Source organism: Colletotrichum tamarilloi (assembly GCF_030869305.1).
Source record: "Colletotrichum tamarilloi strain Tom-12 chromosome Unknown Scaffold_73.1, whole genome shotgun sequence".
Lineage (NCBI taxonomy): Eukaryota > Fungi > Ascomycota > Sordariomycetes > Glomerellales > Glomerellaceae > Colletotrichum > Colletotrichum tamarilloi.
The window spans coordinates 20,852-45,990 of NW_026849456.1; the positions used below are offsets into that span (position 1 = coordinate 20,852).

At 51.8% G+C, this 25,139-nt stretch overlaps 10 protein-coding genes across 10 annotated transcripts; 5 read left to right on the plus strand and 5 right to left on the minus strand.

The window, feature by feature from the left end:
- Window positions 1–17: 17 nt before the first annotated feature.
- On the plus strand, window positions 18–751 carry CTAM01_12197 (uncharacterized protein; the record flags this gene model as incomplete). Its single annotated transcript, XM_060528204.1, has 3 exons — window positions 18–50; window positions 141–467; window positions 524–751. 3 exons carry the CDS (start codon window positions 18–20, stop codon window positions 749–751), a joined length of 588 nt encoding a protein of 195 aa, XP_060377105.1.
- Window positions 752–1,719: 968 nt separating this feature from the next.
- On the plus strand, window positions 1,720–2,528 carry CTAM01_12198 (uncharacterized protein; the record flags this gene model as incomplete). The annotated part of the gene is made up of 2 exons (XM_060528205.1): window positions 1,720–1,974; window positions 2,028–2,528. 2 exons carry the CDS (start codon window positions 1,720–1,722, stop codon window positions 2,526–2,528), a joined length of 756 nt encoding a protein of 251 aa, XP_060377106.1.
- An 895-nt stretch (window positions 2,529–3,423) lies between these two features.
- CTAM01_12199 (TPR domain-containing protein) lies at window positions 3,424–5,788 on the plus strand (the record flags this gene model as incomplete). The annotated part of the gene is made up of 3 exons (XM_060528206.1): window positions 3,424–3,771; window positions 3,835–4,244; window positions 4,300–5,788. 3 exons carry the CDS (start codon window positions 3,424–3,426, stop codon window positions 5,786–5,788), a joined length of 2,247 nt encoding a protein of 748 aa, XP_060377107.1.
- A 1,191-nt stretch (window positions 5,789–6,979) lies between these two features.
- CTAM01_12200 (alkaline phosphatase) lies at window positions 6,980–9,136 on the plus strand (the record flags this gene model as incomplete). The annotated part of the gene is made up of 4 exons (XM_060528207.1): window positions 6,980–7,627; window positions 7,693–7,781; window positions 7,838–7,916; window positions 7,970–9,136. 4 exons carry the CDS (start codon window positions 6,980–6,982, stop codon window positions 9,134–9,136), a joined length of 1,983 nt encoding a protein of 660 aa, XP_060377108.1.
- Window positions 9,137–9,200: 64 nt separating this feature from the next.
- CTAM01_12201 (uncharacterized protein) lies at window positions 9,201–10,651 on the minus strand (the record flags this gene model as incomplete). The annotated part of the gene is made up of 2 exons (XM_060528208.1): window positions 9,201–10,557; window positions 10,611–10,651. 2 exons carry the CDS (start codon window positions 10,649–10,651, stop codon window positions 9,201–9,203), a joined length of 1,398 nt encoding a protein of 465 aa, XP_060377109.1.
- Window positions 10,652–13,287: 2,636 nt separating this feature from the next.
- Window positions 13,288–14,814, plus strand: CTAM01_12202 (uncharacterized protein; the record flags this gene model as incomplete). The annotated part of the gene is made up of 6 exons (XM_060528209.1): window positions 13,288–13,467; window positions 13,524–13,896; window positions 13,947–14,064; window positions 14,127–14,191; window positions 14,263–14,293; window positions 14,373–14,814. The coding sequence occupies 6 exons, from the start codon at window positions 13,288–13,290 to the stop codon at window positions 14,812–14,814; spliced, it is 1,209 nt and encodes a 402-aa protein (XP_060377110.1).
- Window positions 14,815–15,452: 638 nt separating this feature from the next.
- Window positions 15,453–16,071, minus strand: CTAM01_12203 (uncharacterized protein; the record flags this gene model as incomplete). Its single annotated transcript, XM_060528210.1, has 3 exons — window positions 15,453–15,473; window positions 15,530–15,667; window positions 15,724–16,071. The coding sequence occupies 3 exons, from the start codon at window positions 16,069–16,071 to the stop codon at window positions 15,453–15,455; spliced, it is 507 nt and encodes a 168-aa protein (XP_060377111.1).
- Window positions 16,072–18,168: 2,097 nt separating this feature from the next.
- CTAM01_12204 (uncharacterized protein) lies at window positions 18,169–18,721 on the minus strand (the record flags this gene model as incomplete). The annotated part of the gene is made up of 2 exons (XM_060528211.1): window positions 18,169–18,502; window positions 18,666–18,721. 2 exons carry the CDS (start codon window positions 18,719–18,721, stop codon window positions 18,169–18,171), a joined length of 390 nt encoding a protein of 129 aa, XP_060377112.1.
- Window positions 18,722–21,022: 2,301 nt separating this feature from the next.
- Window positions 21,023–22,786, minus strand: CTAM01_12205 (major facilitator superfamily transporter; the record flags this gene model as incomplete). The annotated part of the gene is made up of 4 exons (XM_060528212.1): window positions 21,023–21,283; window positions 21,365–22,395; window positions 22,467–22,594; window positions 22,656–22,786. 4 exons carry the CDS (start codon window positions 22,784–22,786, stop codon window positions 21,023–21,025), a joined length of 1,551 nt encoding a protein of 516 aa, XP_060377113.1.
- A 1,242-nt stretch (window positions 22,787–24,028) lies between these two features.
- CTAM01_12206 (uncharacterized protein) lies at window positions 24,029–24,726 on the minus strand (the record flags this gene model as incomplete). The annotated part of the gene is made up of 2 exons (XM_060528213.1): window positions 24,029–24,351; window positions 24,606–24,726. The coding sequence occupies 2 exons, from the start codon at window positions 24,724–24,726 to the stop codon at window positions 24,029–24,031; spliced, it is 444 nt and encodes a 147-aa protein (XP_060377114.1).
- Window positions 24,727–25,139: the final 413 nt, after the last annotated feature.

Sequence of the window (25,139 nt, forward strand, 5' to 3'; positions counted from 1 at the left end):
GCATAAGCCATCAAACAATGTCGTCAATCAATACAGTTGCGGTGTTCGGCGTAAGTCCTCTTCCAAATACCTTTTTACAACAGTACTAGAAGCCGACTTTGAGATGGCGGTTATCACTTAGGTACTCAATTGACTGAAAGTCGTTCCCACCGCAGGTGAAGATAGCCATCACCGACTCCAGTACACAATCGCTACACCAAGCGTTGACAGGACAAGACGCCGTGCTATGTGTCCTGGGCCATACTGTATCTGACAGGCAGGTTGATGTGATCAATGCTACTGCGAAGGTCGGCGTCAAGACGTTCAACCCAAGCGACTTTGGAACTCCCAAAGGGCCCAACGACGTCCCGGAGTACCGCGCTATCCTGAGGAAAAAGGCACAAGCACACGCGCTTCTGGAGGAGAAGGCCAAAGAAGACGACAAGTTCACTTGGACCTCATTCTGGAATGGTTCTCTTCTAAACCGGGTGAGCATTGTACGATGTTGTTTTCACGAGATTCCAGTGCCTAACGGAAGTCTCAGTCTATGGCCTTGTTTCCCAATTTCGGCTTCGACCTCAAGAACCACTCAGTCACGATTTACAACTCAGGCAACGAGTCCTTCACAGCTATGAGCATTGGAAGGATCGGCAAGCCAATCGCTGCAGTCTTCAAGCATCCCGAGGAGACAAAAAACCGATATGTCAGGCTTTTCGCTTTTACAATCTCACAGCGAACAATCCTCGAAGCACTGGAGGGACTGACGAACTAGAAGTGGGATACTGCCACGGTCAGCACGGAAGAAGCCAGGCAAGAAGGCAAGATCAAATTGCAGAGAGGTGACTCTGAAGGGGCATCCTCCCGTGGCTCAACTCTATGAGGATAGAGCCGGCAGATCCGTCCTGGACGGGGCAGATAATGAGTTGCTCGAGGTTGAGCCTGAAGAACTAGATGAGGTGTTAGAAAGGCGATGGCTTGGGCTTAGCGGTCAGGACTCCTCCGGAAGGGTGCTAGTAAGAGCTAGCAAGAGGGACACAAGCAACAAAGGAGCAGCTTGTATATATATCACGCAGGGAGCATACCCCTAGCTAGGAGGCAGATATCAGTGATTCGTCCTTTTAACCCTGAAGGTAGTTGGCTTCTGTGAGCTTCTTCCCTGTGTCGTACACACATTGACAGCACCTCACAAAGTAGTGTGGCATCGGGGGCCGTAATAACCCCTGCATCACGAGATAAAGTATCTTTTGCTTAGGTAAACCCCAAGAACAGAAAGTAATAACGTGAAGGAGCCACGGCAGTCGCCGGTGTATCGCACCTTCCTCAGGGTCCAAGGTCGCTCGGTCCGCACCTTCCCACCTCACTTCGGCTCCTTCCTGCACTAATTACCTGACCTCAGACATACGGGCGCATCTCCCCTTCCGACCCAACCTCCCCGCCTCAGTACACGTCAACCCGTCACAACTTTACAACTTCTTCACGCAGAAAGCACCTTGTTCATTCCTTCAATTCACCAGCGCGCACTACTCTAATCTCTCACTTCTTTTCCCAGTCCCAAGCGAGTGCTTTCCCTGATAGGACGAGCCCAAGCCTTCCATAATCTCCGACATCGCTCATCGATATCACTCACCTCCAGCTTCACAGCTATTCTTCCACCGATCCGACGAACTTTCGCGAATTCTCCTGGTACCTAGACAGAGACACGTCGAGTACCTTGTTGTCGTAAACAGAGACAGCATCGCGATGTACAACTACTGGGAGTGCAACACCTGCAATCGCGGCTTTGGCAGCGAGCATGCAGTCCAGCAACACATGGATGCACTGGGCCATTGGGGTTATGAACATACACCCCAATATCATAGCCGCCCCAGCTATGAATGCAACGATTGTAACGATTGGTATTCCGACGAGCAGGATCTCCGCGACCACGAGGCCGAGAAACACAACTACTGCGGTCTTTGCGACCGCTATTTTAACAACCAAAACAACATCCGGCAGGTCAGTCAATCTCATCCATTCTCGTCTTCAACAGCATAACTCATCATGATTAGCACTTGAACTCTAGGGTTCATCGCAGCACCGGCGATATCCAGTGCCCCTTCTGCAAGCAGACAAGCAACACTGCAACTGGTCTTATCCACCATCTTGAGCGGGGTGCCTGTCCCAACGCCCCCCTGGACCGCGATAAGCTCTACCAGGCCGTGCGCGCCCGCGACCCCAACGGAGTCATCTGCAAGAAGCTTTTACAGTGGCACGCATCTCCTACCTACACCGCCACCGACCGAACATACAATGAACACATCGATGCTTACGAGTGTTATCTCTGTCACCGTGCCTTCTCGTCTTTGAGTGGTCTCAACCAGCATCTCAACTCTCCCGTTCATCAACAGAAACTCTACCACTGCCCGAACCGTCGTTGCGGTCGCGAGTATACCACCCTCGCCGCGGTCATCAACCACCTCGAAAGCGAATCCTGCGGCTATATGCGCTTTAAGGCTGTGCAGAAGAACGTTGGACAGATTCTCGATCCGCGTCGGATGCTTTCTCTCTAATGGAAGGTGCGATACTTGTGAGAGTATTCTCGAAACAGTGGGCGTACGATGTGCGAACATGTGGGTACGGGTCTGCCGCGCGCCATGAAAATACTTTGGCGAGACTGGTGTGAGACGATATGGAAGCGTGGAGCCGAAAAATCGTGGCTGCCAATATGTTGCAACTGTACAAGCTGATCGTGTCGTTTGTGTCTAGATTCCCTCAACGATAGGTCAAGGGATTGAATGAAAGATTTTCTCTGTAATTGATTCGTTCCCCGGGCACGATCCGTCAGGCAATAAGGCACAGTTGATTTCTGCATTGCGGCTCACTCAAAGAGGCATTTACCAATGAAAGGCCTGACTTGCTTTATTGACTACCAATAGGGTGCAGGCGGTTCCAAACGAGATCTGGGCTCGCTTATCCATTCGTACCCATGATGTTGGGGAAAATGCGGACTCACACCCTCCGAAAACCATGCGTATCCGGAACTGCAAACCGAGTCCAGACGCTATGGGGCCGTCTGTCATTGGTGCCATAATAAGCCTTTGCCTGAATCGAGTCCGGTATCCAAGACATATCGCGCTTGCTCCCGCATTGTCGGGCCCAATTGGTAACAGAGACCAACGGAGCCCGTCAAGATGACACCTAAATCAGAAAGCAGCTTGTGAGTGTATCCCCTGGGATCTAGGTTCCTACCAATACATTTAAGGCTGATTCTGTCTGCATTCGAGACTGATGAGGGTCTGTTTCAGTCAGACTTGTCCTTCTCATGCTCTTATCCGGCATATCTTCTCTCAAACGTCATGAGCCTATGACTCTTCAAGAAATAATTACTAAGGTCCTCAAAAGGATTGTAGTCTACCTAGCTCAACAGGCAAACCCTCAGTATTCTGAAACTCGTCTATATCTACCATGGGCTTAGAACAAACGCACAATGGGGACGTAGATGGCAACACCGATACGTCAAAACCCACGCACCCAACACTCAACACCATCGATTTTAACCTCCAAATTGGCGTTGAAGAAATTCTCACCGATGTTGATCCCGATGTCTCTCTGGAGTTTTTGCAGAAGGCCGAGGCTCACTCTGGAAAGCCTCCTCCAACGCGCACATCGAGAGAGGTGCTCGTCAGCACGCACAATAACTATGTTGAGCAGCAACAAAAGTCTGGGCAGCAAACAGGGCCGCGAATGGTAAAGAAGGTCGTGTTGGCACTGTCATATCCGCCGTCTGTCAAGTCTGTGGCGGATCTCACACCGGTACGTAGTTCTCTCAGACATGAGGCAATTCGGCCAGAATCGCATCCGCTTACCCATGTCCAGATGCGCCTTGACGAGCTTTTGGTAGAGAATCATCACGAGGAAAAGTACCTCGTCCTCAGGACAATCGTTCAGCCCTACCCAGGAGCCGGGACTATTACCGTCGTCGAAGATCAACATGGCAGCGTTGATAAGATGGCTCTTTACAATCAGGGCAACTCTACAATTTTGCAGTCTATCCCGGAAGGCTCAATGGTTCTCGTGAAAGAACCATATTATCGTTTCAGCGGCGACAACGACTTCATGCTTTGTGTTGACCACCCCTCAGATATTGTGCTTCTTCGACCAGGCCCAGACGATGCGCTCATCCCAGAGCTTTTCAGGGCGGTGCCAGAGTTCGAGACTGCCGCTGACTGGAAGGCCGCTGGGGATCGAGCCTTTATCTCCAAGAATCTCCCTTTAGCAGTGGCGAAGTGAGATGAACCACCCTTTCTTCCAATTGAATACGGGCTTATGCGAGTTTTGTAGTTACACCAGGGCTCTAGAATTGGCCTCAGAGAAAGACACCTCCTTCCTGATTGATGTTCTATTGAAACGAGCGGGGATCAATCTTACCCTTAATTGTTATGACGGCGCACTATCAGACGCTCTCTCCTCGAGAGGGGCATCCTCAGACTGGAAGTCGCATTTCATTGCGGGCAAGGCGGCTTACCAACTCACGGAATTCCAGATGAGCAAGCTACACTTCGACTCGGCTCTAGCACTCAAACCCGAGGCAGCCAACATCCGGAAGGAATACGAAAGATGCGAAGCAAGACTCGAGGAAGAAAAAGGCAACTACAATCTCGCAGATATGACAGCGAGTGTCACTTCCAAGAACATCCACATCGACAGAGCAAGCTTTTTGTCACGCACCCAAGTCAGAGACTCACCACACCACGGGCGCGGCCTCTTCGCCACAGAAAACATCAAGGCCGGGGAGATGGTATTCGCAGAGAGAGCAACAAGTGTTCCTAACGAATTCAATCCAGAACACAACGCAGCTGCAGCATACGCCCAGCTCGTGGAGATGTGCACAGATAACCCAACAATTCACAAGAAGGTCCTAGACCTCCACGGAGGGTCCTACAAGCGCACCGGCCAAGAAGGCACACTTGTCGACGGCAGACCAGTCATCGATGTCTTCCTTCTCGAGTCTATCCGCCGCAAGAATTGCTTCAGTGGCGCCCAGGTGTCGGCGCAGGCCGCGAATTCAGAATGGAACATGTGGAAGCAGGGCATGTCGCGCGGGCTCTGGGTGTATTCGGCCTATGCCAACCACGCGTGCCTTCCCAATGCTAACAGGTCCTTCATCGGAGACATGCTCATCGCCACGGCTACTGTGGATATTCCTGCCGGCACTGAGATTACACATATTTACCTGCCTCCTAAGGCGGCGTACCTCCATCGAATGCCGCAATTCCGCCGCAGCTGGGGTTTCGTCTGTAGCTGCGCCCTCTGTGCCGGTGAATCCGGGTCCTCGACGGAGCAGCACCAGAAGAGGAATACTGTTCTTGCAGAGATCGAGGCCCTCATCAGGAGAAAGCGTCCAACCAAGTTCTACCCCGACGCGATGATTCGACAGGTCGAGAAGTTAGCAAACAAGCTCTCTGGTCTTCATGAGAAAGAGGTCTACGATGACCTTGCATTACCGCGCCTCATGCTCGTCTGGCCGACGATGTGGCTCGTGGAAGTATGGCACACCAGGAAGCAATGGAAGAAGGTCGTCAAGTGGAGTAGTGAGATTTTCCGCAACTTTGGCTTCGTCGACCCGGTGAGAGAGGGGAGGCTGTGGATGTATAAGGACACGCAGGCGGTGACGACGTTTGAGGTCATAAGGGCTTTGAAATGGTCGGCCGAGGCCTACACCGCACTGGGCGAAGGGGCATTGGCGAGAGATTGTTTGGATGCTGCGAGGACTGGGTTGAAGACCATGGTTGGGTTTGTCACAGAAGACACATTTGCAACGTTCAAGTAGGCCGTTTGTCATTGTGCTCCTGGCATCGAGCGGCCTTCCGTCCTATCACATTCTTTGCTTACCTCTCAAGTCCGGACGTTCCGCTCCCTCGGTAACTTACGGGTTGCGCATCGTACGGAAGGAAAACGAATAATTTTGATTGCGCTATTTGTTGAATTCACAGGATAAGAAATATCAGAGGCTTGGCAAACGGCGCTCTTCTTGGCATCGCGGACGTTGAGCATGAATCAGGGCATAGCGTTATCGCTGCGAAGAACCCCTTCTTGGCACTTCAAGGTTTTCAGCTGTGTGAAGTCTCCCAGCCATCAGCCTGTGAGACTGTTGTTTTTCCCCAAAGCTGTGAGCACGTGGGACGCCAGGAATTGAGTTTCGACGTGTGTTATGGGCCCTTTGAGCACAGAATTGAAAGTAAAGCATGGCTTCTCGCTTCTTACTTCGCTATATCTTATTCTTTCGGGCATATTTACCCAATTGTTACGTATTTCCCAACATGTCATCGTGCGCGGATGAGTTGCACCGCATTCGTTTCTCCAACGTTGTTACCTGCGAGAGTCCATTCCGGGAATCTTCGAGCTCGGCGCAAGGAAGCATCACATTCCCCGCGCGTTCAACCTCCACTCACCACCAACAACACCAGCCAACTCTACAACATCACCTCCAATCCCTCACAAATGGCCCCGACAGACCAGGAAACAGGTCGCGTGCTTATCGTTAGCCTGTGAGGGGAAATCGACAATGAAGCGGGGTACGCAGCAGTGAAGCTGCAAGCCAAGAACACTTCTGCCATCGATGCTTGGCTTCCCCCACCTCGTGGGAGGTCGGTCAGCACTTCTTCGGACAACGCCGATCTCAATCCTCGTGATAAGTTCGGTTTTCTTGCTGCTGTGAATGTGATGAGTGAGCCGGGCTCCCCGCTGACGCTCTTCCCTTCCCCAAAGTCCTTCCATGCCGGCCCCGGGAATGTGGGAAGAACTTTACGCGGCAAGTACTTGGACCTTCTATGTTGAGTTAGACGCTTGATCGTGAAAGAGGAGGTTTAAAACGACCACCCACGATGTCTTGGCTCGTGTATATCACCACAACTCCCGCCCCTCCGTAAAGATGTGCCTCCATTGCCAATCCAACCTTCACCCCAAGTGTCATTCGATCTTGGCCCTTTGCCTCGTGGACTGTGCTCCGTAGCATTCCACGATGTCCGCCTCCGCCCTCGCCCTGGTCCTCTTGGCGTCCGCGCCCTTGGCCACCCTCGCCCAAACCTTCCAACGCCTCGGCGCCTGCCCAGACCTCGGATGCGTTTTCCCGCCCGACCAAGCCCATTTCCTCCCCGGCCAAAACTTTGACATCCGCGTCGAGATCCACGCGCCGGTTAACGGGACCGAGGCCTTCAACGACGGCGTGCCGGACCCGGAGTTCACCCTCACGATTGCGAGCAATAGCGAGCCCGAGGGCAAGTCTGTCGTCGATTTCTTTGGGATCGAGAAGGAGCCTGAGCTGGAGACATGGACGTTCTCGTGGTATGAGGATCTGTTTGCGCAGGATGCGGGGAATAAGTCTGTGGTGAATGTGGCGTCCAAGGCTTACCGTCACTTGTCACTGTACGAGCCGGGGAACTACACGGTTGAGTTGAACTATTACAACGGCACGAAGAAGACCCTGGCGGAGTGGCTGGTTCGTCCTCTTGCTGAGGAGAAGAAGGCCAAGAATGTGATTTTGTTCATTGGGGACGGTATGACGACGAACATGATTACGGCTGCACGCTTGTTGGGTCACAAGAGCGTGAATGGTAAGTATCAGTCGAGGATGCAGATGGATCAGTTCCCTATCTTGGGGCACCAGATGGTGAGTTGCGTTGGCGGAGGGAAAAAGGCGAGATGAACCGTGATCAAATGCTAAACTGAGAGTAGACACATTCCGTCGACAGCTTCATCACTGACAGCGCCAACTCTGCGTCCGCGCTATACTCTGGCCATAAAGGCACATCGGACTCCATGGGGTGAGTTCATGAACCAAGGTCTTTGCGAAAGAAACCAAGTGTTAATCGTATTGTAGTGTGTACTCCGACTCATCGGCAGATGACTTTGACGACCCCAAGGTCGAGACGATTGTAGAGATGGTAGTTCGCGTATGGGTAAGCCGTATTTCACGCATCCGGATTCTCTTTTGGTAGCTGACACCTCATAGGGATCCGCTTGGGGCGCCGTGACAACTGCTGCTCTCGACGATGCCACTCCAGCAGCATTGACCGGTCACAGCAGATCTCGATCCAACGCCGGCTCTCTCATCGATCAAGCCCTCAATGGCATGACGAACTACTCTTGGAGCAGCCACCCCGGCCCAGACGTCTACTTCGGCGGCGGTGCCTCGACTTTCCTCCCCGGGGCAACCTCGTACGAGAGCAAGGACTACTACGAAGAATTCCGCAAGCAAGGCTACTCCGTAAGCTGGAACGCCACGTCTCTTCGCGAAGCACCCATCGATTCCCCAGCCCTCGGCGTCTTTTCCACCTCCCACCTGCCCGTCTGGCTCGACAGGAAGATCTTCAAAGACAACATCGCCGCACTCAAGACCCACCCCTCCGGAGACGGCTCCGCGCCGCTCGATCTCCCAGGCCTGAAAGACATGACTCTCAAGGCCGTCGATATCCTCCTCGAGCGCAGCAACGACACGGGCTTCTTCCTCATGTCCGAGGGCGCCTCGATCGATAAGCAGATGCACGCGCTAGACTACGACAGAGCCCTGGGCGACCTCCTCGAATTCGACGACACGATCCGCGCGACGGTGAAGAAGCTCAGCGAGGCAGGGGAGCTCGAGAACACGCTCATCGTAGTGACGGCCGACCACGGTCACGGCTTCGACGTCTTTGGCGTCGCTGATACGAAGTACCTCGCCGCACAGGACACGGACCGCAAGAAGCGCGACGCGATTGGCATCTATGAGCGGTCTGGCTTGTCACAGTATACCGTTTCCCGGCCAGACGGTATCGAGTACGGTACTGGTCCTAACTTCCCGTCCAATTGGAGCCCGCGGTACGCTATTGCGCCTGCGTTCGGTGCCAACCCGGATCGGAATGAGAATTACCAGCTGCACGAGAGCCCCCGTCGGGTGACGGTGAGCGGTGAGGACGGATACGTTGCGAACCCCGAAGATGGCGAGGATGGTTTCTTCGTTCCGGGTACCATCCCGACGTCATCTTCGTCAGGTGTCCATTCCCTGACTGATGTGCCCGTCTTCGCTATGGGGCCCTGCCAGGAGACGTTTGCGGGTGTGTACGACAACACGGATGTCTTCTTCAAGATTGCTTCTTGTCTTGGGCTTGGACAGTCTTCACCGACACCCAAGAGGAAGTGATTGTATGGGGCGCATGGGTTTCTGAGCCAGGGGGTAAGAAACACATAATTAGTCGTAGGCAATTCTAGACCAAGTCTGCCTCTCGATGACGGGTATGCAGAATCATCTTGCAGCAATCAACATTTTCCGTTCCAAATTGCAGCCTCTGTGCATCCTTGACCTGCCACACTTCTTCCATGTCTTCTTGCACGCGTCGGAGGGAAGGCAGTTGCCGATTTTGATACATCTCCCTGATCCTGACAAGAACCATTTGACGTAGGTGGGCCTCGACAGATTCGCAGCCGCCAGTCCATAGAGGCCACGCATGAGCAGAGACGAAGGATGATGTGATAGGCACTTTCAATAGGTGGTAGATGCACTGCTCTGCGTAGTATGGCTTGGTCGACGATTCTCCGTCGTCCCAGACTCGATAAAGGTACACAATCGCTGCGTGTTTGTAGGCTTGGATCGTGTGCTCAATATCAGGATCCCCTTCCTCAGAGAAGCTGAATTCCAATAGGTTTCTTTTGATGACGTAACCCCTCTGCTGGTGCGCTTCGCCGGATTGCCCTTGCATCTTGCTGATCGTACTGACGATGGAGACGACTGAAGTAAGCTTGGCCAGACTATGCAAGCCTTCCAGAGGCGCGACATTCGTCATGCTCAACAGCGGCTTCGATGCGCGAGAAATGGATGACATGACGTCGTGGTAGAAGCAGAGGCTGAGCAGAAACCGGGCGCTCGAAGTATTCCAGTTCGCGGGTCCTCCCGAGTGCATGATGACGGCTTTGGCTCCAGCCAGATGATCGATTTGGCTGTCGGTATTGAAGAGGCGGTCCGAAATCTGGAGCATCAGGATGGTGGCCAGCGAGAGCTCCGGATTCTCGGCCTGAATTGAACCTCGTAAGGATGACAAGGCGACGAGCATATGGCGTGAAGATAGCGTTTTGAGGTTACTGTCATTCCGGAGGATGGCGAGGTGGCCCGCCGCCATGGAGGAGATTGAGAAGAGCAGAGCTGTGGAGCGGAGCATCATGGGCGTGAGGTGGACGAGGAACGGGTTCTGCACACCGGATGCCATCGATATGACACTCGCTAGTGACCCATTCCAATGATGCAGCAAGTAGCGGTTCATTGGGGAGACATCTGGCGATAGATATGACGGATTCCGGATGAGACTGTCTGGGCTCGATGTCGACGTCGCCGTCATCGAGCTGGAGCTAGGCGTGGCGGGCTGCTCATCGCTTGAAGGCGGTGTGACCTTCCGAGGTCCAATACTGCCCTTGGACTTTGGACCTTTCTTCTTTGTAACTCTCCCGCCGTCTTTGGGGTCGTCGGCTGACTTCCATCTCACTCTTAGCCCGTACCCCTTGCATGTCTTGCCCAAGCGGACACAGCGGCCGCAATGAGGCTTTGCTTCGTCGCATTTGTAGCCCTCATCTCTGTCATTGAACTTAGTACCAAGATTCCATCGTCGGAGGATAAGGGATCTTACCGGCATGTGAGGCACCCTGTTCTACTCCTCTTGTGCGGCATCTTCGAGGTGGATTCCGGCACAAACACAGCATGATTTGAGGGGTCGCCGATGGATTGATTCTTCAGCAAAAGTGGGGTTCGACGTCCCCTTTTGCCAGCGGCGTTTCTATTCTTAAGTCCGAAAGTTGGTGATCTTGGCATTCACCAACGACTCATGAGCATGTCTAGTTCCACCAGTTCGGTGAGTAGAAGAATGTGAATCATCAACATCTTGAGAGAGTCTGATCAGTTATGGGTTGGCGATCATCGAGAGACGCATGGCAAGTTTACGGGGAAGACATCCTGGTCCCTAGTGGAATCTGGAATACTGGTCTCGATGCGATTGAATGAGTGATACTAGCTATCTTGAGGTGTGAGAATACTCCTGGGGCGCTCATGATGTCGCAGCATGTGAATGGTTTCCATTGACTTCAAGGTGCTCGGTGAAGTTCTTAAGAAGCGCTGCCCACGCTTCCCCTACACATGGTTGTTATGTCCACCACGACGTGCGAAGCCTTTCATCCAGCATCAGTCAGGACGTGGATAAAGTAAGGCAGCAATGCTTGATAACATCGAGATATTTCAACAAAATGAGACCTCAAAAATCTCGGTATATGGAAGTTGATCTTCTCGGCAATCTAGTCCGTAGGGCAAATCTCTCGACTAGCGACGTTGGCATTTAAGCCTGCGGCGAAGTTTATGACGAAACCCCGTTCACATCTTTCTAACATGCTACGAAACAATCATTGAATCTATGCGCCTTGATCCTTTAACCTCTGCGCGTTGGTAAAGTCATCATAATTTCGCAACCTGTGAAGCTGATTGCTGACGGCATATACTTCAATTCTTTTTGAATCCAAGCGATCAGTGCAATCACGCCATAAACCTTTAGAGGTGGGTCACACGCCCGCTGATTGACTTGCAGACTCATCCAATTCACTCATCCTATCAGTTCAGAAAGATGGAAGATATCACAAATCAAAATGGTCTAAATAGTGTCCTTGTCGTCTTGTACGCTTTCAAGGACCAAGCTCGAGGATGGGCCCAATGAAGATCCAAGAGCAACGAAACCCCGCACAAAGACTTGTTTTTGTACTACAACTGAGGTGGTATGAACAAGATTTTTTGACTCGAAGAAAAGTTCGCTGTGCCTGCATAGTCCACGTAATATTCCGAGAGGGAACACATCCCGTTGGGTCGGGTAAGCTGGGCACCCGGCCCGTGGTCTTTGAGCAAGCAAACATACATCATTTGTTTAGGCCAACATGCCCAGTAGCAACGCAGCATCCTCCAATACTGGTAATGAAAGACACCAATATGCATTGGTTGCAGTTTAGCGGCTCTCATATCACTGCATAGTGGTAGAGAGGATAAAGGGAATCGGCTCAGGGGTGGGCATCCGGTTGGTTTTGAGCGATCTTGGTTGCAGCTTTTGATCAGTCAGGGGCCAGGCAGTTTATGTTGCGCATGAGGCCAATCCAGGTCAAGATACTGCCTATCGTTGCCAAATTCCATCGACGGGCGGGCCTGTTCCTGCAGTCCAAGATACGACTCGACTCACATTCGGATCGTCCGTCTGTTCCTTCTTCTACTTCCTCATTTCCCTACACATAATGTATCTATGGGAAGAAAAAATCAATTTGCGGCATTATCCAATATGATTTACTTCTCCTTATCTATTCATTTCATTCTCACGGCTTCTGCATGGGATATTTTCTCCGAGCCAGCTGCGTACTGGAACACCTCTGATGTAGCTTGGGTCCTCCTGGACGTAGTTAGGATGGTCTTAGAATGTAATTTCGGGCTTTTCGAGATGAAACTATTAGCTAGAAGCTACTACTGGGAATCATGAATTCCCATACTCCGAGTAGTCGGTAAAGACATGAGCTCTTCCACTAATGTGCCCTTACCAACACTTCTGTCTTGGCCCCTGTTTACCCAGGAACAGGTTGCCACCAGAACTCACCCCGATGCTTGGTTAGCAAATATGTACAGGGTTTGAGGTTATTCTTTGACAAACCGAGTGAAATGTTCGCATGTTTGGCGATTTGAAAGGGTTGATTTGGACATCCATAATGTTTGCCATCTACCCCTGCCAAAATCCTTTATGGCATGCACTTGATCTTTTCAGGCAGTTTGCCAATCGCGTTGGTTTGCTCGGGCTGATGACCCGGCCGAATATGGACTAGCAGACTACATTCAACAATGAAGATGAATGTGAAGCATGGAAACTGAAGGCATATAAAGCAGGGGCTGGATATTCTGTCCAATCGCCGGTCATCATCCAACACCATTCCCTTTCATTCGCAATTCAAATACCCTTAAGTCGTCCCTTGCAAGACTATGCGGCAATCAACATCCGTTCCTTCCTCTTAGATCTGGAACTGGTGTTTAGTGGCCCTTCAAGTTCTATCATGTTTGCGATGTGACGCGGAGAGTAAATCAATCCATTGCAAGGGGGAATAGGAGCTGTTCTCGCAGCTAGGCTCTAGATACGCCACCGTAGGAAGTTCCTCGTGTAAAACTGAAGCAATCCCGCAATCTTCTTTCCAAATATTTGAGACACCCTTGTGTTCCATGGTTCGTGCTCGTTTTCAATGTTCTTTATCTAGTATGCGCCGACATCTTCACCGCACACTGCTGGAATACAACCTACCATGTCGAGTCCAGAAAAGGGTTCCGAGGCTTGGAAGGCCCAGGACAAAGGCCCGGGAATCATTACAGTTTGCTGGATCTTCACCGCTCTGAGCACATTATTTGTCCTTGGCAGAGTAGTAGTCAGGTGGAAGATCATGAGAAAATTCCACAGCGATGATTATTTTGTCATCGCAGGGCTGGTATATTCTATAATTCTCTTCACACCGCCGTTTGGGACGTTTCCTGACAATAGCAGGTGTGCGGCTACATTTCCACTTCGCTCTCGACACTTGCAGTATACTCTGGTATTGGCAAACACCTAGAGCTGCTCACTCTGGAGCAACAACAAGATGGCATGTTGTGGACGACTGCCGCCCAATGCCCCGGCATCATGTCTTTCGGCCTACCTAAGCTGGCAGTAGTATCACTTTTGACACGACTAATGAACCCTGGCGTATACCATAAGTGGTTCCTGTGGTGGATGGGGATATGGTGCCAGTTGACACTTTTCGTGACAGTTGGACTTCTGATAGGGCGATGCACACCAGCAAGCTCATTGTGGGACTTTTCCATCCAGGGGACCTGTTTCAGTCCGGACATTCTGATCAACTTCTCGATTTATGCAGGCAGTAAGTCGTTAGTGATGGCATAATTGCTCTCGAACTGACTAGAAGTACAGCATTTTCGGCCTTCGTTGATGTCTACCTAGCCGTGTACCCGTCCATCATTCTATACCGACTTCAAATGCCGATTAAGAAAAAGATTGCACTGTCCAGCGCTCTTGGCATTGGCGCAATGTAAGCAATGTCAACCGGTAACCGTTCACTCTTAACTTCTGATTGACGATATCCTGCCACAGTTCAGGCATTGTCGCCATCTATAAGACGACACGCCTCCCTTTGCTCGCGAGTGAAGACTACTCGTGTAAGACCTGTACCCACCATTCAGATGTCCAGGGTACCATTTTGCTAACTGAAGTTCCTCCTTTCCAATAGATGAGACACCTGACCTAGTAGTTTGGACAGTGTAAGTCGCAGTCGGCGTCTCGGCTGTGCAGAGTCGCAGCCCGTGGCGGTGATCAAACCCTTCTAACTAGAGTTTACAGGATCGAAGGCAGCACCATCATAATAGCAAGCTCCATCCCTGTCTTGCATCCGCTCCTAGAGCTGATCCTCAAACGCAATCCCTTCTCGTCCGCAAGAGCATCCAGGCCAACGGCAAAATCCTCCGACAATAACACGGGATCAGCACCGAGTAATTATCGGCCATCACGCGTGTACGGAAACTACGAATATGAGCTAGGCCAACGCAAGGCGAAACCAAAGCCCAGAGATGATCTCGGATTCACCATTGTTGAAGGGGAAAGTCAAGAGAACATCGTTTTCGGAGAAGGTAGATCGCGAGCTCAAACAGCTACGTCTATTGGCAGTCATTCTAGTCAGCCTGAGGATGGAAGGATTGTCCGTACCGACGTAGTCACTGTATCCTACGATGAGAATGGACGAGCAGGAGAGACGTCGGCTTCAAAGCGATGGAGACCTGTCTGAAGGACAGATTTCTGTAGGCTCTATTGCCTCAAGTCATGGGGCCCGTGGAACCTTGACTCATTAGAAAAACAACCTGTGCGGGTAGTAATAATTGGTTTAGTAATTATGTAAGTGACAGTCTGCGTTGTTTATGGGTTCTGCATTCTGTTTTTCCTTCCCTGCACTGGAAAGGATACTACCGCCATCATAATGTACGCTGAATTTATCATTGTTCCAACATCCAAAAGGTCAAATTTCGATGCAATACCGGTAGTATTCAAACCAGATGATATCGTTGGAGATTCGCATGATCGCGCAGTTGCGGCGACTCAATCACAATCAAGCATTGTGAGACATGTTATCCATGCCCATCAGCAAGTGGTCTTATTCAAAGAGAAACAGCGGCCTGGAACCGGCTGAAAGATGTGCAACTAAGAAAGTTGTCGGATGACTGGTATTCAAGTACACCTAGTAAGAGGCAAACTCGTTCCGAATGAAGGCCTGGCGAGGATCAACATCGCCCAAGCCCCAACCGCCCAGCTCCCATGATTTGAATGATTAAAAAGTAATTTGGACAAAGCCGCTAAACGCCGTTGCCCATAAGTCGTCTCCCGTGCACCATCGCTTCCCAATACATCGACCAATTGGAATGGAGTTCTCTAGCAAGCGCCTTGTACGGCCTGAAGTAGTGGGTCAGCGTAATTATTCAAAACTGTGTGAGATTGAAAGTACATACCATTTGCTGGTTCTCCATGTTCTTCTTGATACCACCAGAGAAATCCATCATAAGTGACTGGACGACGGGCATATCTTGTGCGGGGTTGCCGGTAAGACCAGCAACCTTTTGCAACTCAGAGAGCTGGGCGTTGGCGACCTTGGCTTCAGGTTAATACGGGTATTCATAGGTTTAAAGGGGTTCCAGTCACTTACAACAGCGAGTCCCTGGGTGGCCATATTGCCAGAAGGAGCGATAAGCTGGTTGGCCTGTCTGACCTGGATACCGTCGCTGACGAAAGACAGGAGGTTGGACTTGGCGGTCTGGAACTGCTGGGGGTTGGGAGGGTTGGCCTGAAGAGCCTGCATAACGGCGTTGACACCGTTGACCTCCTGTTGCTGGACCTCGATGTTCAAGGCGATGCCACCAGCCAGAATCTTCGCCTCGGCGCAAGCGGGGGTGTCTCCGGCCGCCGGGGCGGGAGGGGGAACGGGGGCGGCTCCTCCGTTCATCTGGGCAACGGCCAGGGTGGCGAGGGACAGGACAACAGCGTAGGCCTTCATTGTGACGGTTGGTGGTGATTTACGATTATTCGATAAAGATTGTATATAGTTGAATTAAAGTTGGTGGAGCCTGTCCGAGGGCGAGTAATGACCGTTTGCTGCAGTTGACGATGTTGTCCTATTGTCCGAATCCAGATCCAGTGCAGAGGCAAGAAATAACTTGAGAAAAGGCCGGGCGGGCATCTGGTCTTATAAGTCTAAACGGCGAGACGCACACTATCTAAGCCGGCCTCAACTTCACGAAGGAAAATCATGAGATGAGGCCGCCCCCCTGGGGGCTGTCCAACAGGAAGTACGAAGGCGGGCCAGCAATGGAGGTTGAAACTTCCGGATGATAGACTTTCTAGAGTGTTTTGGGGCGGTCGCCGAGTCGCTGTGCTGCTTGTTTCGAACCTTGATAACGTTGGGACGAAGAAAGGATTTCCCTGATTGTCCATCTGCACAGACGATGCATTGAGGTGCAGGGTATCAGAGTAGCCACACAGCCCACGAATCACGTCTTCGGGTTCTCCCTGTCGGCAGCTCATTCCTTCCCCCTTCCCCTGGCCGCGACTCAGTAGGGCAGAGAAGGGAGTCCGAACATGTTGAGGGGCCATGGTTTGCTTGAACAGAGCCGCCGACGGCACCCTACCAGACGTCACAACTTCACGTCTCGGACCTCGAACTCTCTTTGGAAATGGTGGCCATCCTTTCCCGCCTCGCCTGGTCTTTTGATCCCTTTTTCTACCGTCTTCTTGGGGCATCTTTGGCCACATGGTTACTCGTGCCGGCTTGCAACATGGCTACATCCATGACTCGTCTGATGGACGTTTCTTCTGCCCAAAAATCTCCTTACTCAAAACAGCCATGCTCCCGAGAAGCTTAAAGGACTTGTCCGCAGCTACAACAGGCTAAGCTTTGGGTTAGTCATCTCCCGTCATTAAGAAATGTTACACACAAATGGATGTCCAAATGGTGACACCATCCTGTCCAAAAAGGAACGGATGGCAGTTCAGACACCCGTCCTCAAGAACTGCAGGTCGGCGGTCTAATTCGTTTCGTGCAGCGCTCCCTGTCTCTTTCGCACTCGAAAAGATAAGACAATGGGGTTCGCATCCTGGTTTACTTGGTCCAGCTTCTACAGCACACGGACAACTGAAAAAGGCCAGCCATTGTCACAGGCCGTGTTAGTGCCAAGTATAGTCCCCTCGCTCAGTTGCCTAACATGTGTGCTCAGAGCGACTTGTGAAGCACTCTAGCGGGCCTTGGAATTCGGTTGTTGCCCCCTCCGATTCGCGCCCACCTCGCAACTTCTCCTCGGCCTCCCACACGGGACGCATGGGAAAACGTTTCCTCGGATTTCAGCAAACCTTCGCGTGGCTTATCCCATTCATTTGGCCCCCGTTCAAGATGCCCCTACGCCGTCGGGTTTGCGGGATGAAGCCCGTTCTCTGGATCTTCTGCGCGCCATCATGGGCTCTTGTGAGGTTCGCTCCTGTTTCCAGGGACGCTAACTAACATACATTCCACGCTATGATTGAGCAGAATATCTTCAATTCGGGGGTTGTCCGATCAGGATATACGCTCTGCTTGGTGCATCATGTTCCACCACGCCATCTTGACACGGGCATCGCTTAGATATGTCAAGTATTCCTTAAAAGAGTGAATATTATGTTCCTTCGCACGCCAATGAAACCATGATGTCTTCAAGTGCCCAGGATTTGCGTGCCCAGCATGATGCGCGAACAGTTTTCTCGGCGCATCTTGGCAACAGGCCGATCCCGATTGCCAAGCTAGTTGCAAGCGGTCGAACCAGAGACACGGGTACGAAACAGCATGACAGAAAGACGCGACAAGTGTAAGCGCGCGTGATTCTAGAGGTGGCATTCGCGCTACGTTATAGCCCATCATAAGTGATGCCTGACTCGGCCGGGCTGTGCTGACGTGAAAGCGCTGGCGGAACCATTGCAACCGATGGCACAGCAGAATACCTAAGTGAGCCCACCTCGACCGGATTGAGGCCTGTGAGACGAAAGCACTGTTCACAGTCAGGGCGGGTAAACAATGCTAAGACGGAAGCCCAAACGAATTGTGAGTGATATCCAGGTTTGCCAAACTCTACGAGACTGGCCACCCGCTGGATGAATGAAAGTGACAAGCGAGGAAAACGAGGCGACGAGCTCCGACAATAAGCTCAAGCTTGTGGGGATTCCGCACCCTATGACGGCTATGCAGAGGAATCAGGAGGGAGGGTAGCAACAGGCCACTTTCCCAGCCCTTTCGTCTGAAGATTGCATAAAGGGAAAGGTTGTCTTCAAGAGTGGTGTCTCGAGTGTGAAGTATCCAGTTGCCTGAGGTCTCGCCAGCCAGCGGGGGCTTTGTCAAATGCGACTCGACAGGGCAGCCTGAATGAGATGTCCTGAACGTGTAGCTAGGGGCAAACTTAAAGACCCTGTTGTAGAGCATTTCCCCTGCGTTAGCGTAGGGGATCTGGGAGATATACCCTCTTGACGCTAGGATTCCTCAGCATCACGAAGGGAAGAGTTCAGTCTGTCAGAGATCGATTGAACTAGTCGTGTCCTAGATCCATCTTTATTTCTCTCTTCATACCTTACAGCAACGGTGCGACCGCACGCCTGGGATTCAACCAACTAATGAGAACAGCCCACATTCCGAACAAGTAAGTTGACAGACTTTCCGATATTTGGGATGGAAAATGCGTTCAAATCAGCCGCAAGATAAGATCAACAACGGCTAAAAGGTCGTCAAAAAGTCAGCCGACAATAAAGCGAAGAGGAAAGATGTTCCGGATGTAAGCCAATCGCTACCAGTCTCAGGTCCCCTTCGGGTCCGCGACTGTGCATCTGCGGTGCGGGGAGCGGGGAGCTCGGAGTTCGGGTATCTCAGGCGCAAATCCATGAGGGACAGGGATCTCATCGTTTGATCGAAGCCAGTTGGTCTGCGTTGGTGCGTGCTGTGGACGTGTGCCTGGCGAAGGTCCGGCCTGTCCCGCGCGTCGCCCATTCGATGCTGAAGTAAGATAGACGGGTGGTCCTGATTTCAATGCCGGTTGAGTAGACGTTTCTGTCAAAGTCAATTTCGACTGCGAGGTGCGTCGACCACAGCCTGGCAAGTCAAGCGAACCCTGAGAGTCCCAAGCCTATGGTTGGAAAGCTCCTGATTGATGAGTTGATGAGGACCGGACACCTTGGGATTCCATCGTTGCGATCAACGGCCGAATCACTGTGCGGCTCATTTGAGTGTGGAACAACCAATGTCTTTTTTTCACATGATCGCCCACTCATGACATTTACAATACACCTCGTAACGAAAGTGATGCCGGATAAAGCTATCTAGCAAAGCAGCATGATGAGATGATAATTCACGCGACACGTGAGGACTGCACAAGATTGAAGAACGTCTTCCTTGGAAGCATTCAACAGACAGAGGGTTTGAATAGCCTATTTATAAGCAGCGAAGACTCTCGGATTAGGCAGAGAATTGCGTATGGTTTGTTGAATTCAAGCCCTGGTCTCCAACTATGTGCTGAATGCCGGCAGTGAGTAGATGTGAGTAATCAGCTTGGGTGAAAGTACACGTTTAGCAGCCTCTTTGACTTATTTTCTGCAATTACAGTGAGGTCGAAAGCAAGTTGAGAGATAGTATTTAGCATTGAAGTAAGCGGAAGGCATATATGTCTTTGAAAATGACTTGATTCCTTTAGATCAGGGACCCTCAAGGGAGCACAAATATGTAGTACTTATGTACTTGTGCAAGACCAGACGTCGTCTCAGGGCAACTAGAATAGTAATACGGGCACCAATGGGCAGCGTCAATTATGACGCCGCTAAAGAGAGACCTAGGAGCGTATGTATCTTCAGCAACCGATGGGATGCTTTGAGCCGTTGACCATGGCTATATGTTTGTGCGGAAGGTGCTTAATCTGGCATATCAAACCTTAGTTCACGATCTTGCGTTACACTATGTTACGCATGAGCTTAGGCAACTGATCTACTATGGCGAGTCGATGTGATTCATCCTACTCATGTGTTTCACGTGGCCAATTCCTTATAACGTGGAGTTCGTTCCGATCAACTCGCTACCAAGGTGCTACTCATCACCTATCTCATACCGCTTTAACCTGTTGAAGACCTAAAGTTGCACTTCGAGCTACTTGTAGTGCCTCTGTGTGTGTGTGTGTGTGTGTGTGTGTGTGTGTGTGTGTGTGTGTGTGTGGCACTTCAATACTCGCTCGGGCATTAGGCCCCTGGCGACCGCCTGCGAGGCTTCATAACCGATGAATCATCATCAGATCGTAACAACAAGTACCTGGGCCGCATGGTCGAGGGGTTAATCGGGCTGCAGAGGCCATGATTAGGCAGTGAAGTCTCCTCTTCATTACGGGATCCAAGTTCGATTCCTCGATCGGTCGTCTCATCGTTGTTTTTGCATTTTCTGCGTTTTGCTTTGGTCGTTTTTCCTCACGCAATCACCTACAGTCGTCCTTGTGTACAAAGGAATGCCAAGTATACCTAGTCTCAACGCCAAACCATCTCAAATTGGTTTCGTTGGTACACACGTCGGAAGGGTAGCATTCGGTCAGGTGGTAAAGCAAATTTTCTCGATGATCAGGATACGGGTAAGGAAGTCAAGAACTCAAAGACTAGAGCTGGACAAGAGCAGAATCCATCGGCCAACAATCTCGCCGTATCATAATCTAAACCCCAAGCTGTCTCTCAGAACTACGATTATAGGCTCGGAAGTCAAGACAACAAGCTGAAGGGGAGGGAGAAGCTAAGGCTACTTGGTCACATTGCCATAGCAAAGCGCAATAATCCTTTCATCATCATGACTCATGTAGCATTTCAAAAGCTGACTTCCCTCTACGGATACATATCCAGCCGCGGAGTAATCAAGCCATACCCTATTCATCTCGACAAGCGGGACTCCTATCCCATCGCATCGAAGAAATCTAGGTCCTCCACCGGAAAGCAGGGTGCTTCCAATCCAGATCCCGAACCTCCTGCTCCGTGTACCCAGCAAGCTCCTCCTCGATGCTACGATCGTCGCGGCGCTTGTTATCCCACTTCATCCAGAACCACGCCGAGGTAGCCACGATCAGAATCATGCTCGCCGCGCCGAGGTTAAGACCGTTGCCAATGTGGAAGTCGGGCGCGTCCCAGGAGAGGTAGGACCATGTTGAGACGAGACCGCCGACGTTGCCGAACATGACCTGCATTTCTCAGTGTTAGCTTCCGGTATCTTCATGATGACTGGTAGAATGGGATGAAGAAGGAAAAGGCTGTAAACTTACGTTGAGACCGATGGCGCTGCTTCGCGCTGTATCACTGACCACGTTGGCGCTGATGTGGGCGTTGGACATGGGACCCATAACCATGGCCGAGCTGGCAATGAGGAACGTCGCCCCGTAGCGTACGCGAGCCACTTTGGACGCGAGGAACATGATGTATCCCGCCATGACCATCGGCGCGCTCATGGCAATGAGAACTTGTCTTCTATCAAGGTACCAACTCAAACCCGGGAACGCAACCGTGAAGAACGCGCCAACAACGTAGGGCGGCACGCTATACAGCTGCTTCTGGACCGTCGAAAAGGTCGGGTAGATGTTGCTCACAATGGTAGGGAGGAAGAACGCCAGGCCCTGCACGGTGATGTTGTTGAAGAAGAAGATGATGGCGATCTCGAGGGTGACGGGGTTGAGCATGCCGCGCTTGAGTTTCGTCTTGTCAATCTTGTCAATTACTTCTGTGGCACCGACGCGTTCCGATTTCACGCGGGCGACGCAGAGGTCCTTCTCCTCCTGCGTCAACCACTTTGCCGTCTCGGGCCTATCGGTCAGGGTCCAGAAGGAAATGATGGCCAGCACGACGGTGACAATGCCCTCGATGGCGAAGATCATGCGCCAGCGGTGCAGACTGCCAAACGAGTCGAGCGTAAGGATCGCGGAGGCGAGAAGGCCGCCGAAGGCTCCCGCGAGGGGTGCCATGACCATGTAGAGGGATAGGCGGAACGTCAGCTCGGCGCGCTGGTACCATCTGGAGAGGTAGTAGGCGATGCCGGGGAGCATGCCGGCTTCGAAGATGCCGAGGAGGAAGCGGACGCCGCAGATGGCGGCGCGGTCCTGGACGAAGGCAGTGCAGATGGAGACGATGCCGAACAGAAGGGTGGTGATGGGGAGGAACCAGCCGGGGCCCATTGCTTTGCAGGCGATTGTAGCGGGGATCTCGAAGAGAATGTAGGAGATATAGAAGACGGAGAGGATCATGTTGTAGTCGTAGCCTTTGAGTTCGAGGTCCTTGTCGAGGCCGGCTATTCTTGCGTTACCTGCGGACGGGGTGTCAATAAATCCGAAGGCTCTGGGAAACTGTAAGATGGGGTTTGATGATATCACTTACCAATGTTGGCACGGTCGATGAAGCAGAAGAGATACAACAATGCGACAGTGGGAATGGTGTGCAAATCGAGCTTCCATCGCAGCTTTCGTACTGCTACGGGGTCGAACTCGACGAGAGAATGTCCATATCTGTCGAGTCGTGATCAGTCCTGTGGACGGCGGCACTGAGAGTGAATGTGAAGCTACTCACTTGTCGGTGGCAAGCTGGCCCCTACCAGCTGCGTTATGGATACTATCATGTACAGGAGCAGGACCGATGGCATGGTCCTCGGTGCCCTCGACGTGAGCGCCCTTGGGGACCTCCTTCTCCGTGGAAGACATGGCGAAGGTTGGGATGTTGGATAGTTCGGATAATGGCTTCTGCAACTCGAGAGTTGACGAAGTAACGAAGCCTCAAAGCGATTATTCCAAGCTTTCCGGTTGAAACTCAGAGTACGTTCTGAGATACTGGCTTACAGTCGTCAAAGTCAGACTGGATACTCGAATAATGAATTCTCAACCCAGACTGAGGAGAGGATCGTGGTCGTCTATTTAAATCCAGCGGTACCTCATACATCGTTGGCAATAAATACACCCTGGTTAAAATGCCGTACCCATGTCCCTAGCTCAACCCCCAAGCATCCCAAGCATTTACCGGGCACCACTCTATTGGGGACCAGAGCTGCATCTTTGGCGTTGCCGCACCCTCCATGTTTAGGGCTCCATCAAAGTGGGAATGCCTGCGGGGTAGGGATACGCCATCATCGAGGTTGTATCGGCCGCATCGTTTCCTGAGAAGATTGTCACTTTCTCCTCCAATTGTGGACTGGGTTGTATCAAAGATGCCGGGACACGACCATTGCAGCGTCTACGCGGGAGATCAGCGCTGCTATGATAGCATCAACGTGATAGCCTTGGAAGCTCAACGAGAACACCACGGACAGGAAACAGACGAATATCCTGAAAACTCATTCATTCTCGAGTAATATTTGCCTGCTGAGTCTCGATCTCCAAATGACTTCGCCTGGAGACGATTCCCCCAGGTTCTCCGCCCTGCCCGCCCCCGCAATCCTGGGGAAAACATCCACTTTGGCTTGTCGGAGGCTCCACGTGCCCAGGTTAAGACCCCAGCTTGAGTGGTTCGGAAGAGCCAATGAGGCCTATTGAGTTGCAATCTCGAGGGGTGTCAACAGTGCCAAGAAAGCTAGGGCAATTTGTCTTCGGCAACTGGGATCGGCAAGTGAGGTTGATATGCTAGCGGGAACTGCCAGCGTACGCGTATGTAGAGTTGTAGATTCATCACAATGCTGCAACGTATGCGGAGCCTCTAGCACACCTCAAGAAAGACCTTGCTCTCCGAGAAACCGAGCCTTCCGCACCAGAGTCGCTCTGTGGAAAGAGATTCGGAACGGGAGCCGTTTGCGCCCTCGAGCGAGTCAAGGGTTGAAGTTAGTGTTATGCCAATCGCCCTTATTGGTGTTGGTTACGTGGAAACTTCGAAGCGAAAGGGCTGGCAATCCGTCAGGTCGGGATAGGCTACTATCCCACCGGTCAAACTTAGTTTTAGATATTTGCGTCTAAGACTCAAAGAGGCTCCTTTTCAGCCCTTCGATGATCACAAGGTGTGGTCTCAACGTTCGGCAGATCAAACGTTCGAATTTGAAGAGGACAAGAGGCCACCACGAGAATCAGCATCTGAACGGAGATGGTGCTCCTAGGCTGAACGTTCGTCCAGTGTTGGTGATCATCAAAAGTCAATGTGACAATGTCCTTCCAATCCTGTTCGTCCCATGTTCGGCTGTATGGCAAAGGCGCAGGCCGGAAAACCATTTTACCGGCACAGCCATGGAAACTCTGACGTTCTTTTGGTTCAGCTTCACAGGAAGTTGCAGTGAATGCATGAGGATCTGTAAGGGCGACGCCATAGGATTGAAGTACTGGGTGCCTGCAACTCAATCAAGAGGCACTAGAGCAGTAGATGATAACCGCGGGTACTCATGTTGCCGTCGGTTGAATCGCGCTGGTAGATCGTCTCTGCAATCCACCCGCGGTAAAACATGTCGATATCCCGAGGTTACTCTGCAGTTGGACACTGCAGACGCTGCAGATTGGTGGACGAGGCGTGAAACAATAACCTCGGTGGAACTTGCAGGTCAGCCACCCACACCGTACGGATACCCAAAAGCCCTCTGAGACATGACACTGGCCATGTGGCATTGGGGGACCTGAAAGAGCTTGGCGCCGTGGGCGGCTTCTGCAGCTTTGGTGGTGAAAGGCTGCATCTTCGGCCGAGAGAGGGAGGTCGTACTACTGAGTACTGCCGTGCTCCGTGAGGATGCTCCGTACGCGCAGATGTGGTGCGTTGCATTGAGACACCAGAAATATCGAATCTCAACTGCAGCACGGATACCCGTACGGATACTTCGTGCAGTAGAACAAGGTGTCGCATGCAGCTGCCCGAAAGGGGCTGGCTCGGTGACAAATGCTGCTCCGCTGTGATGCGACCTCAACAGCAGCGCTGCTTGGCGATGACCAAGGTCGACTCGATCCTTTGCCGCTTCTTGGTAAGCCTAAATACCACTGAGGAGACGATCCGGAACTTTATTGTCCCTTCGCAATATGTTTTTGGGAGAAAAGAGGAGAGACCAAGCATGGTTTTATGTGACCGTGTGCCTCGAACGTTGTCGCTGATATG